Below are 16,626 nucleotides of genomic sequence, written 5' to 3'. Positions count from 1 at the left end.
CATCTCAGAGTTCTAGTGTCAGCTCTGCGGCTTCTTAACTAGGTGGGCCTTGGTATTGTCATCTATACAGTGGGTTAATAATAACACTGACCCCTGAGTTGTGATAGGTGCTAGGACAGGGACGCTTGGGGAGTCAGGTGCAGAGGACAGAGGAGGGCCTCATGCTGTCTTGGAGGGCTTCCTGGAAGAAGTGCCGTCTAAGCTGAGACCTGGGGGAGGCGAGAGGTTTACCTGGCAAGATGAGCGGAGAATGGGCTCCCAGTGGAGGTGTGGGCTTTTGGGAACCTGAGGACAGACCCATGTGGCTGGAGTGACCAGCATGAGGGGACTGGAAGGTGATGACTTGGTTCTGGCCTGGGCCTCTTTTGGGGACTCAAGTGTCCAGCTGAGATCTGAAATTGGTACTGGTGGGGCGGGGCATCCTCACTGCCGCCGTGGCCGAGGGTGGAGAAGAAATTGTACGGCGGGTGCTGTGGGACACCCACAGGGAGCACTGCGGGGAGGAGGTTTGGAGGGGAGCTGGAGGAGACTTGCTGCCGAGTGACCTCCCACAAATCTGGACCTGACTTGCCCTGAAACGGCTGAGAGAGCCCCCGGGAGTCAGTGTAACGTCCCGACGGCGGGCTCGGTCCTTCTTGCTGGGCAAAGCCTGTTGTGTTTTGGTTTCACTGACTGAGTCAGTCCATCCACCATCAAGCATTTATTGAGTGCCTGCCATGTGCCAGGCACTGTTCTGGTCACTGGGATAGAGAGGTGAGCACCAGAGTCCGAGATCCTATACTCATGGAGCTTAACTCCTAGTGGGGAGGGGCAGCGGCCTCAGACGGAATGGTCTGCGAAGGTGCCAGTGCCTTCCTAGGCGCTGGGAGGGAGGGGCACGGCCCGTGATGCTCTTGGGGACTGTGACCAACGAGAGCAGCGGCCCTGAGGTGGGGCCAGTTTGGCAGGCTCAGATGGGTGACCTGTGCTTGAGGGAGGGGAGAGCTGAAGGAGTGAGAGTCAAGAGGCGTCAGGAGGCCAGTTCACGTGGGATCTGGCAGCAGCAGGGTTGTGGCAGCTGTGAGGGAAGAGGCCATGGGCATCAAAGGAGGACGGAGGGAGCCCTTCCTGATGTCCAGTGACAAGAGATGGGCCTGGCCCTGAACCCAGCTCCGCCACTAATAGCCTGAGGAAGCCAAGCAGGTGCCTCAACCTCCGTGTGCTTCCATGTCCTCTCCCGTAAGACAGCAAGGGCCACTGCGACAATTCGGTGAGACGGTGCGTGTAGACCATCCCAGCACCTGGCTTGCTGAGCATGTGCTCACCAGGGCGATTCTTAACTCCTGTGATGATTATTAACGCCACGAGGGCAAACCCAAGGCAGGGTGTGCCTCGCCTTTCATGCTCCCTGAAAATCGCAGCTGTCTGCTCTCTGCCCACGGCAGGGCCTGCATGTCATTGCTCATCTGCCTCACATGCTCTCCTGTCACTACGGCTGGGGGTCAGGGGAGAGGGAGGATGGTGCCCAAGGCCTTTCCGTAGCAGGCGGTAGGAGGGCGAGGGCTGTGGGCTTCCTGCTGGTTCTGACAGGCTGCCAAGGCCGAGGTCTTGACACCGGGGGTCAGGACCCTGATGGGTGGGGACAGGGTGCCATAAGGACACTGAGGAGGGGCACCCAGGCCAGAATGGGAGTGCAGGGAAGGCTTCCTGGACTGGGGAGACCCATGCTGAGTTCTCCAGGTTGCTGGCGGTAGCAGGATGAGGGGAGGAGTGGTCCAAACCTCAAATGCATTTTAAGGTGTTTGAAATCCCAGCATAAGAGAGACAGGGGTGGGCGGGAGGGATTGAAAGAAGTCGTAGGGGAGAGATGGAGCTGGAGAGGTGGGCAGGGCAGACTGGATTCCCAAAGAATGGATTGAGGGGGCAGGACAGGAACCAGAGGTCCGACCAGTGAGGGGACCCTGCAGACCCGCAGGCAGTGAGAGCTGATGGGGCCTGGACCAGGAGGTGGCCGTGAAGACAGAGAGATCAACTGGGCAACACTTGACTTGGAGATTGAATAAATTTGGATGGATGCAGAGACAGCATTGAAAACTGATGCCCAGGTGTGTGGCTTGGCAACTGGAGGGTGGCGCTGCCTTTACTGAGACCAGGCACCCAGGAGGGAGGGCAGGAGAGGATGAGCCGGGCCTTGGTTGAGTGGGAAGGGCTTGGGAAGCACCCTGGGGAGACCTTCAGTAGGTCTGGAGTCCTGGAGGAAAGTCCAGCCCTGGGTGTAGAGGTGGGCTTCCCTGCAGATAGACGGTGGAGCCTCCTGAGTACTGGGCAGCAGACAGTGTAGAGGGAGGAGAAAAAGAGAGGTGTGTGAGTATGTAGAATACTGTGGGAGCCTGGGGGTGCGGGGCAGTGTCCTAGGTGTCCTTGGGCTGATGGCTTTGCACTGGGCCCTTGAAGGATGTCTGGATGTGGGCAGGTGGAGGAGGGAAGTGAAGGGGGTGCCAAACGTGGTAGAGGCAGCTTGTGACCAGGGCCGAGGAAGGCTGGTGGAGGAAAGGCTTCTTGGGAAAGAGACTACAGAAGAGGAAGGTTGGGCACACTAGTATTGTGAAACGTGTTGCATGTCTCTCTGAAAGAGTCAGGGCTTTTTCCCATAGATGAGGGAAGCCCAGCATGGTTTTGAGCACAAGAGAGACTCACTCAGAACCATGTTTAACAGAAAGCTCTTTCTGGCATCACTGCCTAGGCATGTGTCCATGTGACACTGATGCTCAGTGGAGAGAGTGCTGGTGACTGTCCCTGCCCTCTCATATTCCACTCCAGGGAGCCTCAGCCCGGCCATCTTCACGCAATGGAGACATATGAGCTGAACCGGGAAGGCAGCTCTCGGGTTGATGCGGGGCCAGTGGCGGCCCTTCTACTCTTCATCCTGAGCCTGCTCATCCAGGTTGTCACCTGGACCGCTGCCTCAGCCCTTCCTCTTGCCTGTGTTTGGGTGCTACATGCTCTTGGCCTCCAGACCATCTCCTGGGTCTGCCTCTGAGCAAGCAAGCCACCTTGGTAAGGAGAGGGCGCTCTGTAGGAAGACACTGTTCTCTACTCTGGAAGCCCCCCTTCCATATGCCCCTACTGCCCACTGCCCCACCCAACTGGCCATTGTCCACTTTTTAAAAAGCTTATGACTTAATAATATCTAATACTTGTTGGACTGCATATCACGCGCCAGACCCCAAGTGAAACATATTACACGCATCATCTCATCTAGTCCTCTTCAGTCTTAGGAAGTGGGTTCTCCTGTCGTACCCATTTCACAGATGAAAATATTAAGGCTCGGAGAGGTTAAATAACTTGCCCGTGGTCTCACACACAGTCAGAGACTGTACATTTGGGATTTTTAATGCAGGCAGATAGACGACAAGTTCATCCTTTTAACTCATCACCCAGACCATTACCCTCTGAGCAGACCCCAGTCTCTGGGCTCTCCCTGTAGCCCTCTGCCCACCCCCTCTTCCATAAACGGGCTGCACGAGTACACCTCCCCTAAATGCCTTTTGGAGTTGTGGCCCATCTCAAGGCAGAGGGAAAGCTGGTGGTTTTGACCTAGGTGGGGATTCCAGCCTGGGCACTTACTTGCTGTGTGTGTTCTTGGAATCATCACTTAACAGCCTCAAACCTCAGTTTTCTTATCTGCAAAATGGGGACCTCTGGTCCCCAACTCTAAGAGTTATTCGGAGAAAGTGAGATAAGGCTCTTAAGCTCTTAGCATAGTGTCAGGCACAAGGGAAGGATCCAGTGACTGTGATCATTAGAATGTTATCACGGCCCTGGTTGCCTCTTTGCACAGCGGACTCAGAAGCCACCTGGCCAGGACCGAACAGGTGCCCATGGCACGTGTGTGGTGGAGCCAGAGGACAGGGAGAATGAATCACTGACCTCCCAAGCCCTGAATTATTAACGTCGTTATTCTCAGACTTGTAAGGAGGGCCCGGGTGGGAGCCCATATATGGAAGGCTCCACGCAGCCTCCGCAGCAAGCGCCTCCCGGGTCCCGAGTTGCCATGGAGTCCGGCAGGCGGCCTGGAGGCGGACGCCCGCGTCGGTGCCCACAGCATCGCCCCGGCGCAGGTCCTCGGTCTGCGGCCTGAGCGCTGGCCGCGCCGGGTTCCGCCTTTGCGCGGGTCCTTGACCGCTCCTCTGGGACCCTAGGGGAGAGAAATAAACTGGAGCGGGCGTCCTCTGGAGAGTGGGGTGCGTGTGCAGTGCTTGCTGTAGGGCTTCAGCCCCCGGCCGTTCCAAAGGTCTGGCGCGTAGCGGGGCCGAGGGGGCCTGAAATCCAGTCCCCGCCGCTCGCCCATCCGAGCGCCCTGTGCGCGCCTGCTTCCGGCCGGCTGGCGAGCCACCGGGCCCGGGCCGCGCCACCACCCGGGGTGCGGCCGCCTCGGGGTGAGCCCTGGAGAGGAGGGGCCCGGCTAGGCGCGGCGGGTCCGGGCGGGAGGACCCGGGGCTCTCCGGCTGGGCCGGACGCCGCGCCTTCCTTCCCAAGCGGGCCGGCTGGGCGGGGCGGGGCGCGGGGCGGGCCCTGGAGGAGCACGGGGAGGAGCCCGAGCTGCGGCGGCGGCCGCGTCAGAACAGTGCTCCTGCTACCCGGCGGCTCAGACCCGGCCCGAGCGCCCGCGGAGAACACGGACAGGGACCTGCACGGCCACGGGCGCTGCGCCGGAGGCTCCTCTCGCGGGCGGGGGCTGCGCTACCATGGCGGACAAGGAGGCCGGCGGCAGCGACACTGGGCCCCGAGGTGAGCGCAGGGTGCGGGTCCTGCGGCTGCGGCGGGGCGGGCGGAGGAAGGGATGAGGCGCGCTCGGCGCCCCGCAGTCCCCTCGCGGGCCACGGAAAAGTAGGCGCCCCCACTCCATCCTTCCCTAGCAGGCAGGGCCGGGGTCAGCACCGCGGCGGGGCCGGGAGTCCAGGGGGCCAAGGGTGGCCCGCTGGTCACGTGCTCCGCTCCCAGCTGGGGTGCGGACACTGCGGCGAGGACCGCAGCCCCTGCCCGGACACCCCACTGTCCCCGCCGCGGGATGTCGCCTCCGGCGGGGTACCAATGCACGTCTGGGTGAGGACCCTCCCCCATGTCCGTCCCCTGCGTGCTATGCGGGGACGCCCACGCTGGCCATTTAAACGGCCGGCCTCGGGGTGACCCGGTGTCCCCAGCGGCTCATTTTCGTGACTCAGCGAGGCGGGGGTGGGCACCAGGGGGAGTCAGAGATTTGGACCTGTTCTCTCACCCGGACAGATGCACCCGGAGTGGCGGCTGTAGCTCCGGGCCGAACTGCATCTCACTCTACATCCCCGCCCACCCCCGGGGATTCTCTGGGCTGAGGAGGAGGGAAGCGGCGGGGGCTCCTCCATCCCTTCTCGCCCGGGCTTGGGGGGAGGAGACGGCGCCCAGTGCAGGGGACAGACGCTCGCATTTAGCAAATGTGCCAGGGCCGCTTTCTTTGGGAAGCGTGGTTCAGGCTCAGAAAGTGGGGGGAGGGAGGGTAAGGAGCGAGACTGGACCTGGGAGTGGGGGAAAGAGGAGGGGCAGCTCTTGGATCCCAGGGCTATAAATCATGGCTTTCGCCAGCAGAGGGGACAGGCTGGCCAGGATTGTGGGTCCCAAGTGGAGAAAGTTGGGCGCACGAAGGATGCCGCGCGTCCCTGACCTGCAGGGCCTTGGCAGTAGCAGCTGCTGGAGGGGAGCGTGGCCCGGGGGCTTCCTCCGGAGCGACAAGGCAAGCCTCCTAGCGGGGACGAAATTAAAATGCCTAGGGCGTAAGGGAAATTCGTCCAGGAAAGGAGCGCTCGGCTGTGCGGGGACCCCACCGGAGCTGGGGAAACTGATTCAGGTGGCAGCACAACCACCACGAGAAGTGTACTCACAGTCTTGCTGTCTGTGGCCGCGTCCCCTCGCCCTCTGATGAGCTCGGAGTCGCACCTGCCCCCTCCCCAGCCCATTGTTCCTGCGGATCTGGGAGGTGCCTCCCGACACGGCACTGCAGTGGTGGGGGAGTGCTGGGGGGAGGGGGAGATCCTGACAAGGCTCATTCCTGGAAGGGACGTGGAGAGTCCAGGCGGGGCCTAAATACAGCATCTGGAATCTGCCCCCCTCCCCTGCCCTTCCTCAGCTGGCAAACACGGGCAGTGGGCTGGAGGCTGTCTTTGTCTGAACATCACTCAGCAACTGGATTGATTTATCTTTTCCCCACCCTTTAAATTGGAAAAAAAAAAAGGATGATAGGGAGGGACATCAGAACTGCTAAGGATTGCTAAAGCTTAAGTTAGTGAAGCAGTTTCTTGCCTCTTATGTTAGAATAGTGGGTGGCTATATCCAGTGCAAGGTTGGCCATAGGATTTGTCAAATCAGAAGAGTGAGCAACGATGTGTACCAGCCTCCTGCCCCGCTTTGTCTAGAAAAATGGAATTCAGCACCCCTACCCTGCACACACTCACAGGGGCACTGTGTAGTTGTCTCTTCTCAGGCTGAGAGAGCTCCCCATCCAGAATGGGGAGACATGCGGGGTGTGCTGGGCTACCTGCCACTGCTGCCTGCATCTATTCTAGAGTGTTTCTTCACTTCCAGTGATCTGTGGTTCCACGCATGCTGTGACAATTCCAGGCACATGGACTTGGGACACAGAGCAGGCTGTCCCTGGCAGCTCACTGCTTCTCTCTGGCCTCCATCCCTTCATCTATAAAATGAGAGATATTAATAGTATCTCATAGGAGCCGAGCCTGCTCACCCACCACCTAACACATCTATTTCCAAGGTTTCCTCATTGCATATTCTGTGCTGGGCAATGAACATGCATTATTTTATTTTTTAAAGCCACACAAGAAACCTGGTACCAGCATTGCCCTTTTACTGGGTAGGAAATCTAAACATAGGTTGAATGACCTATCCAAGGTCACATATCTAGTGAGTATTGATTTGGACCTAGGCACATGGACTTGGGACACAGAGCAGGCTGTCCTATTCCAGGGCTCCGGCCCTTCACCACCATCCTGCACAGCCCCGTGGGCCAGTGATTACCATTCTGTTAGGGACATAAAAATGATTGTTCTTCAGGGGATTATTTCAAGGATTCTCTCAGTGCCAGAGGCATCAAAATGTGTTGGGACTTGTGAGCAGTGGGCACCCCGGGTGGTGGGGTATGCTAGAAGGGATGGCCACAAAGCTATAAAACTTTTCCCAGTAAATCAAGAGGGGGACATGCCTGTGAAACAAGAATGGCAGGTTGGTAGTCGTTGAAGCTGGGTGGCGGGTACCTGACGGTTCATTACTATTACATTTGCTTTGTATGTGTTTGCAAATTTCGTTAATAGAACATTTAAATTAGTTACTTTATAAAATCAGAAGGTCCACCCTTTAACCCCTGGAGCTTTGGACCAAAAAGGCTGAGATGACCCTCAGGCTTGCCCCCACCAACACCTGAGTTGGTTGACATGTGGAGCCCCAGAAGGATGAGGTCAACTGGGGGGCTGGCGTGGTTCAGGCTGGACTAGCTCCTGTGGTGACCGAGTCAGGGCTAGGTGTGGGCAGTGGAAACCAGGTCATTTGCTCCAGGGTTGGGGGAGGGTAAGGAGAGGCACAGCAGGCAGGGGTTTTGCCTGGGTTGGGGGTCCCTCCGGAAGCAGTGCTTTGGGCTTTGGAGATGGGATTCTTACCATCCTGGCAGATAATTGTAATAAAAAATAAACATTTTAAATTGTGACGTTTATTGAGGACTTAGTTTGTATTGAAATCTGAGAATACTGAATTATCTCACTTAGCCCTGGTCACATTTGTTATTGGATGAATGACTCTAGGAACGGGCACTTTCACCCCTGTTTCACTGAGGAGAAAGCTGCCAGGCCAGCGTGGCACATCTGGAAACGGGCTGAGTGAGGGTTAGGAGGTGGTCTCGCAGCATGTGCTGGGCCCTCCGGGAGTTGTGCTGAGCATCTGCATGAATGAGTGCATGACTAATAGAGCGTGGCTGCCCCACTTTCCTGTGGCCACCGAACTCCGGATGGGCGTGGAAGGGTACTGGTTGCGGCTCCCAAAGGAGCCAGGAAAAAGTCGAAGTGATGCTCTGGGTATCACTAGTTAGGGCGGTGGCCGTGGGATCCACTTGCATGTCCACACCTGCCTTGCAGCTCCGTCCCCTGTCACCGTGATGCACCCCTGTGCGTGTCTCCTGCGTTTCCCAGAGCCCTGTCATCTTCTGTGGCCCTCATGCAGTTCCCCCTGTCTGGAACATCCTCACTTTCTCTAGCAAACTCCTGCTCATCCTTCAAAACTCAGCTCAGGTATCACTTCTCAGGAAGCCTTCCTGGACTCCTCCATCTGGATGAGATCCTGCCTGTGTGGGGCAAAGCCTCTGGTGCTAACCATGGCTAATCCCAACTAGCGTTCATTCCAGTTTCCTATGGGAATATCCCACTGACTCCCCCAACAGCCCCATGAGGTTGGTGTTATTATTACCCCATTTTGCTGATGCGGCAGTTGAGGCCTTTGAGAAATTTTGTAACTTTGCCCAGCCAATGAATCTCTTCACCCAGCCAATGAATGCTGGAGATGGGGTATGAATTGGTCATGGAGCTTAAAAGATTGTGCTCTTTCTCTCACTCACTTTTCTCCCAACAGGGGCAGGGACTGTGTCTTGCATTTCCATACTCTTAGGGAGGCACATAGTAGGTGCTCAGTAAATGTCCTACTGTGTGTCGAGTGAATCTCAGTCAGCAAACTGTGAGGGAGTACAGCAGTGGGGAATGGCATCCACATCCTGCCCACTCCACAGGGAAGTGGCGCTTCTAGAAACGCCGATGCTCAGGAGTGGGCGGAAGCTGGAGGAGGAGGTGGGTGGGGTTCAGTCAATCGCTGAAGAGATGCGACTTTGATTCCAACAAGGCTTTGAGTGACGACTCAATCTTGTGGGGGTGAAGTGCTCTCTTCGCATAAATAAGCCTCTTTGGTGAGAGAGAAAGCTTCTTTATTATCGCTGCGCATAATTAGCATGGCAGGGAGGAACCAGCGGTTTAATGAATAAACAGCATGTGGCAGGGAGCGATCGCCTCCCACCCGGGCCCCCCGCAGCGGGCTCTGCAAATCCCTGCTGTGTTATGTTTATTGCAAATGACTCCCAGTCCTGCTCTTGGTCCAGATGTGCACTAGAGGTGCAGAGGGATGGAGGAGCAAAGTGGCTTTGGAGCCCAAAGACTGCGGGTCAACTCCACCTAAGGTTTCCTTGCCTGGTCTGTGAAAGGGGTGCATGATGCCTGCTGGGTCTGTTGTGGGAACAGTGAAGATAACGGATGGGCAGGACACTGTTTTGAACGCTTTTGAACACCTTTCCCCATCTTTGGGGAAAGGTGTCCACTGGTGGGAAGCAAGAATGAGGGCAGCTGTCATCCAGAAATGGTCCTGGAGTGGGTGGTGTCAGGAGCCACACTTTGTTTTTGTTTTTTTGTGGTACGCGGGCCTCTCACTGTTGTGGCCTCTCCTGTTGTGGAGCACAGGCTCCGGACGCGCAGGCTCAGCGGCCATGGCTCACGGGCCCAGCCGCTCCGCGGCATGTGGGATCTTCCCGGACTGGGGCACGAACCCGCGTCCCCTGCATCGGCAGGCGGACTCTCAACCACTGCGCCACCAGGGAAGCCCTAGGAGCCACACTTTTTGGCCACTGGACATTCCCTGGGGTTAGTTACCACAGTGGTTCTTAATCCTGGCTGCCTGTTAGAAGCATTTGGAGAATGTTTTAAAATTCCTGGTGCCCAGGCCTCATCCCAGAACTATTATATCAGGACCTCTTTGGGTGAGTGGCCAAGTTTGAGAATCACTGAGTTTTCACATGTCTGCATTTCAGACTTGGGACCTTAGCACGTGGGAGTGGAGGGGAGGGAGCAGACACGGTCCACTCCCTGGTGCTGGACTGTCTGAGTCACCAGGGAGTCTTAAGCAGCAGCCCTGTGTTAAATACTTCACCTGTCTCATCTCATTAAATCTTCATAAGTACTCCACGAAGTGGCTGATTTTACACAAGGGGAAACTGAGGCTGAGTGGAATTAAATGCATTCCCCCGGGTGACCTAGCTCTTGGGGCTGGTGCTAGCACAGAGCTCAGGGCTGTCAGGAAAGCCTCCTCAGGCACCTCTTATCCTCAGGGAACTGCTTCTCCGTCTGTCTTTAGCTACTTGAGGTTCCCCTTTTTTGTACCGACCACCCAAACTATAATGTATTATTTAAAAAATTGACCTACCGTTTTTCTTTAATGCACTTATTTTAAGAGTCTTATTTATATCACTTCCATAAATAGAAAACCTGTATCATTTCCACAAACAGAAGGTAACCATAGCCCAAATGCATGGAACCCACATGAAGTTAGTACTTTAGACAGATCCTGCTGCCTGCAGAAGGTTTTCTGCTGAGGCTGCGCTCTGGGTCCAGAGGGAGACTAGACAGTTTTAGAGGAGGTCAAGGACATGGGAGCAGCAGACTCTTTCATGGAATCAGGCTCAAGAGGGTCTTGAACAGGAAGGGCAAAGCTTTAGGAATCACCTGGGGGGAGGTCATTAAAATTCTCATTCCCAGATTCTCTGGAATTAGACCCATCAGGGAAATGGGGCCTGGGGATATATTTGCAAAGCCCATCAATGAGTCTTATAATTGGTCGAGAATTAGTGTGAAACGTGACTGCCTGGTCCCTGGTCCACCAGGGGAATGGGACCCTCCCTCTGGGGATCCCTGCACTAACTAGAGTGTGCCGCTCTGGGTTGGCCAGGTGGGGAAGAGAGAATGTTCCAATGGGATTTTACAGAGGCAGTCAGCTTGGATTCCAATCCTAGCTTCACTACTTATCAGCAATGGGATTCTGGGCAATTTACTTACTCCCCCCCACCTCAGTTTCCTCATCTGTAAAGTGGGAATAGCCTATGCACCCATCCCAGAGTGGATTTTATTTACTCCCATAACCCCTGCTAAGTGCTGAGTACACTTCCTGGCTCATGGTGAGTACTTGCTGTTGTCCACTATTATTGTTTATTATTATGAATCCTGTGGATGGAGATAGGGCAGTTTTCAGAGGCTGCATTTCGTCCAGGAGGCTCAGAGGAAAGAAGGGCTGGACGAGATCCCACTGCTGGGAAGGGGCGGACACAACCTGAGCCTCAGGCGCCCGGGTTCTTGTCCAGCAGGCCCAGGTCTTTATTTAATTAATTAATTTATTTAACATCTTTATTGGAGTATAATTGCTTTACGATGGTGTGTTAGTTTCTGCTGTATAACAAAGTGAATCAGCTATATGTAAACATATATCCCCATATCTCTTCCCTATGGCTTCTCCCTCCCACCCTCCCTATCCCACCCCTCTAGGTGGTCACAAAGCACCGAGCTGATCTCCCTGTGCTATGCAGCTGCTTCCCACTAGCTAGCTATTTTACATTTGGTAGTGTGTATATGTCCATGCCACTCTCTCACTTCGTCCCAGCTTACCCTTCCCCCTCCCTGTATCCTCAAGTCCACTCTGTATATCTGCATCTTTATTCCTGTCCTGCTCTTAGGTTCTTCAGAACCATTTATTTTTTACATTCCATATATATGTGTTAGCATATGGTATTTGTTTTTCTCTTCCTGACTTACTTCACTCTGTATGACAGTCTCTAGGTCCATCCACCTCACTACAAATAACTCAATTTCATTTCTTTTTATGGCTGAGTAATATTCCATTATATACATATGCCACATCTTCTTTATCCATTCATCTGTTGACGGACACTTAGGTTGCTTCCATGTCCTGGCTGTTGTAAATAGAGCTGCCATGAACATTGTGGCATGACTCTTTTTGAATTATGGTTTTCTCAGGGTATATGGCCGGTAGTGGGCTTGCTGGGTCATATGGTAGTTCTATTTCTAGTTTTTTAAGGACCCTCCATACTGTTCTCCATAGTGGCTATATCAATTTACATTCCCACCAACAGTGCAGGAGGGTTCCCTTTTCTCCAAACCCTCTCCAGGATTTATTGTTTGTAGATTTTTTGATGATGACCATTCTGACTGGTGCGAGGTGATACGTCATTGTAGTTTTGATTTGCATTTCTCTAATGATTAGTGATGTTGAGCATTCTTTCATGTGTTTGTTGGCAATCTGTATATCTTCTTTGGAGAAATGTCTATTTAGGTCTCTTCTGCCCATTTTTGGATTTGGTTGTTTGTTTTTTGATATTGAGCTGCATGAGCTGCTTGTATATTTTGGAGATTAATCCTCTGTCAGTTGCTTCATTTGCAAATATTTTCTCCCATTCTGAGGGTTGTCTTTTTGTCTTCTTTATGCTTTCCTTTGCTGTGCAAAAGCTTTTAAGTTTCATTAGGTTCTATTTGTTTTTTTTTGTTTTTCTTTCCATTTCTCTAGGAGGTGGGTCAAAAAGGATCTTGCTGTGATTTATGTCATAGAGTGTTCTGCCTGTGTTTTCCTCTAAGAGTTTTATAGTGTCTGGCCTTACATTTAGGTCTTTAATCCATTTTGAGTTTATTTTTGTGTATGGTGTTAGGAAGTGTTCTAATTTCATTCTTTTACATGTAGCTGTCCAGTTTTCCCAGCACCACTTATTGAAGAGGCTGTCTTCATTGTATATTCTTGCCTCCTTTATCAAAGATAAGGTGACCATATGTGTGTGAATTTATCTCTGGGCTTTCTATCCTGTTCCATTGATCTATAGTTCTGTTTTTGTGCCAGTACCATACTGTCTTGATTACTGTAGCTTTGTAGTATAGTCTGAAGTCCGGGAGCCTGATTCCTCCAGCTCCGTTTTTCTTTCTCAAGATTGCTTTGGCTATTCGGGGTCTTTTGTGTGTCCATACAAATTGTGAAATTTTTTGTTGTAGTTCTGTGAAAAATGCCATTGGTAGTTTGATAGGGATTGCATTGAATCTGTAGATTGCTTTGGGTAGTACAGTCATTTTCATATTGTTGATTCTTTCAATCCAAGAACATGGTATATCTCTCCATCTGTTTGTATCATCTTTAATTTCTTTCATCAGTGTCTTACAGTTTTCTGCATACAGGTCTTTGTCTCCTTAGGTAGGTTTATTCCTAGGTATTTTATTCTTTTTGTTGCAGTGGTAGATGGGAGTGTTTCCTTAATTTCTCTTTCAGATTTTTCATCATTAGTGTATAGGAATGCAAGAGATTTCTGTGCATTCATTTTGTATCCTGCTACTTTACCAAATTCATTGATTAGCTCTAGTAGTTTTCTGGTAGCATCTTTAGGATTCTCTCTATATAGTATCATGTCATCTGCAAACAGTGACAGTTTTACTTCTTCTTTTCTGATTTGGATTCCTCTTATTTCTTTTTCTTCTCTGATTGCTGTGGCTAAAACTCCCAAAACTATGTTGAATAATAGTGGTGAGAGTGGGCAACGTTGTCTTGTTCAGACCCAGGTCTTTAGAGGAGAGCTGGTGTCTCAGGATGCTGACCCTGCTTGGCTCTCACTTAGCCCTTTGCCGAGCCTCTGAGCTCCACGATGGATTTCTGACTTGGGCACCAGTGGGGTTCAAGGTCTCTTTGCATACCTGGGCTGTATCCAGGGCTGCCCAACCTCTGCCCTCAGTGGACTTCCAGACCACCATCGGAAAGACTTGGCCCACTGTGATGACACCCCAGATCTGGAGCTTTGCAGATTCTGCTCTGAGCTCTGCCAGGACCACCCTCCTTTTCCAGCCTTGACGGTGACCTGGCAGCCGTAGATGTCAGGAGGGGCCAACAGCTGCTCCACAGCGCCTCTTCTGGGGAACCGTGACCTGCAGAGTATGCACCTTGATTTTAGTCCACTTATCTTTAGGGTGGCCGTGTGTCTGGGTTTGCCGGGACAGTTCTGCTCTATGCCTCTTGCCCCAGTGAAAGCATTAATAGTGACTCCGTTCACTTTCTGAGTATCTCAATTTGGAAGATAAATTATGTGGTCGTGCTACTTATCTCTGTCCTCTTCTCAGCCATCTGGGCCTCAAGTGGGATGAAGGAGGCAGGAGGGTGTGTGGTTAAACTCGAGCTTTTGCTTCTGACGCTTCTAGGTTCAGATGTGTTTAACATCTGGGTGTAACATTGCTGTGCCTCAGTTTCTTCTGCTGTAAATAAGGATGAATAATAATCCTGCTTCACTGGGGTGTTGTGACTATTAAGTGAGAGACAGTATGTCCAGGGCTGGGCATGAGCCTGGTACCTAGAAGGGGCTCAGTAAATGGCTGTAATTGATTATTATCATTGTTGGTTTGACTTGGGAGATGTAATGGTTAAATGTGGGGTCTGGAGTCAGACTGCCTGGGCTCAGCTGTGGGCTGTGTCGTTTACCTGTTCTGTGGCCCTAGCGAGTTACTTAACCTCTTAAAGACTCAGTTTTCTCATCTGTAAAACATGGATTGTAATAGTCTTCTTCATATGGTTTTTGTGAGGATTAAATGAGTTTGTACAAGAAAAGCACTTAGAACAGAGCCACAAAGTAGACACTAAATTAACGTTAGCTGTTATTATTAGCTGTTTTTGTTATACGGATAAAAGTTCCAAGTTACGTTCTTGTAGTCAGGAGGAATTCTCCAGTGTATTAGTTTCCTACTGCTGTTGTAAAAATGATCACAAACTCAGCGGCATAAAACAACACAAATGTATTATCTTACAGTTCGGAGGTTGGAAGTAATTCCAAACTGGGTCTCATCGGTCTAAAGTCAAGGTGCTGGCAGAGCTGTGTTCCTTCTGGAGGCTCTAGGGGAGAACCTGCCTCCTCGCATTCTCCAGCCTCTAGAGGTCACCTGCATTCCTTGGCTCTCGGCCCCTTCTTCCGTCTTCAAAGTGCATCACTCCGATCTCTGCTTCCATTGTCACATCTTCCCCTGACTCTGCCCCTCCTACCTCCTCTTTTAAGGACCCTTGTATAAGGATCTCTTATTAGGCCCACCCGGATAATCCAGGATAATCTCCCTCTTTCAAGATCCTTAATTTAATCACATCTGCAAAATCCTTTTTTCATATATTCATGGGTTCTAGGGGTTAGAACACAGGCACATTTGGGGTGGGCGGCGCGTTTTTCAGCCTACCACAGTCAGAAAGATTTAGGTGCGTTGGTTAGAGAGTCTTCAGCCCCCCCCAGGAGCAGTGTGAATGTTGGGAACTGCTCTCCTCTGTGTTTTACATCTGTCGGGTTCCTCTCGAACCTGCCGCATGATGCCTTCCTAGAGTTTGGGCTGTTGGTCAGCCCTCGGCTTTACTCAATCCTGGTAGGGTCTCTGGAGACACTGCCACTTTGGGGGCTGGACTAGATCCTTCTTAGGGGCCTATGGGATCATTGAGACCTGAATCAAAGGTTTATTGGCTCCCAAGTGGGGGAAACTATTAAATTAATAAAGAATTAGTGAACGGTCTACAAAATATCACATTATATCTGCTTCTGCTATGTGAGAAACTATCCCAGGATTTAATGGTTTAAAACAATAGCCATTGTATTTGCTCCTGATCCTATTGGCATGTCTCTACTGGGTAGGTCTTTCACTGGCTTTGCCTGGGGTCGCTAATGTGACTGCAGCCGTCTGATGACTCAGCTGGGCTGGAGAGCCCAGATGGCCTCACTCATGGGCCTGGGGGTTGGTGCTGGCTGGCAGCTGGGTTCTTTCTCCACGTGGTCTTTCATCCTCAAGGAGGCTAGCCCGGGCTCCTGCACGTGGTGGTCTCAGGGCAGCAAGAGGAGGAGGGGGGAGGCTGCAAGGCCTCCAGACCTTCCTGAGAAGTCATTCTCCTCCTCAAAGCAATTCACCAGGCCAGCCAGAGGCAAGAGGTGGAGTAATAGACTCCACCTCTTTATGGGAGGTACTGCAAAACATTCGGGGCTATTTTTAATCTGAGTCAGCTTGACTCACATGATACAAGTACAAACCTTAAAAACATCGTACGTTTTCAAACAACTTGTAGGCTGGATTTTCTTACTTTTTAAGACGTTCTGTGAGTGCACGCCAGTTGTCCAGAAATCAGCCCTTTGTAAATCAGCCCTTTGTAAACTGTGAGATGTTACTCACAGCTGAATTTTCTTCAAAGCCACTTCCCATTATCTTACACCTGAAATTGTTTGTTTGTTTGTTACAACATGCGTTCCCGTGATTGATGAATGGGGGACCGATGTGGGTATACGTGGAAGTTGTGTTGGCTCAGTGGCAGATGTTCCCTGTGTGCTTATGTTTTGGTAGATCAGGGTGGGCTTTCTCATGATTAAAGATCAATAAGAATTAAGAAGAAAACGGGAAATGTGTAGATTCACCTTCCTTTAGCGCCAGTTGTGACCATTTTTTATCTTTCCATCCCCTTAAGCTGTATGGGAAAGCTCAGAGGGCAGATGGAGGAGCTGGAAGGCGTTGCCCCGGTAAGAAAGCAGTGGTGCAGGTGACATTCCGGATGGGGCTTTTAATTTTGATGAGATCGGTCTCTGTAGGAAGTGAGTGCCCCTGAGGTCCTTCATCTCAAAGGAGGAACAGGAGCCAGTGGCTTAGTCACTGTGTGGTCTTGGGTCCAGGGCCCGGTAGCCGCTGGACCAGGATATCACTCAAGCCATTACTGGTTTTGGAAAGGCTCAGGTGAAGGGTTCTGTAGGTGTTGACT

General features: G+C 52.2%; 1 protein-coding gene across 1 annotated transcript in view; it reads left to right on the top strand.

Annotated features, from left to right (window-relative positions):
• Nucleotides 1-4,617: 4,617 nt before the first annotated feature.
• HSPA12A (heat shock protein family A (Hsp70) member 12A) overlaps nt 4,618-16,626 on the top strand; it is a 78,198-nt gene continuing 66,189 nt past the window's right edge. The window contains exon 1 of the mRNA XM_060126457.1: nt 4,618-4,770. Coding sequence (XP_059982440.1) covers nt 4,728-4,770 — 43 coding nt within the window. The 5' untranslated portion in view covers nt 4,618-4,727. The remainder of the gene's footprint in view (nt 4,771-16,626) is intronic.

Source organism: Lagenorhynchus albirostris, chromosome 16 (genome assembly GCF_949774975.1).
Source record: "Lagenorhynchus albirostris chromosome 16, mLagAlb1.1, whole genome shotgun sequence".
Classification (NCBI taxonomy): domain Eukaryota; kingdom Metazoa; phylum Chordata; class Mammalia; order Artiodactyla; family Delphinidae; genus Lagenorhynchus; species Lagenorhynchus albirostris.
This window is presented reverse-complemented; position numbering and strand designations above follow the sequence as displayed.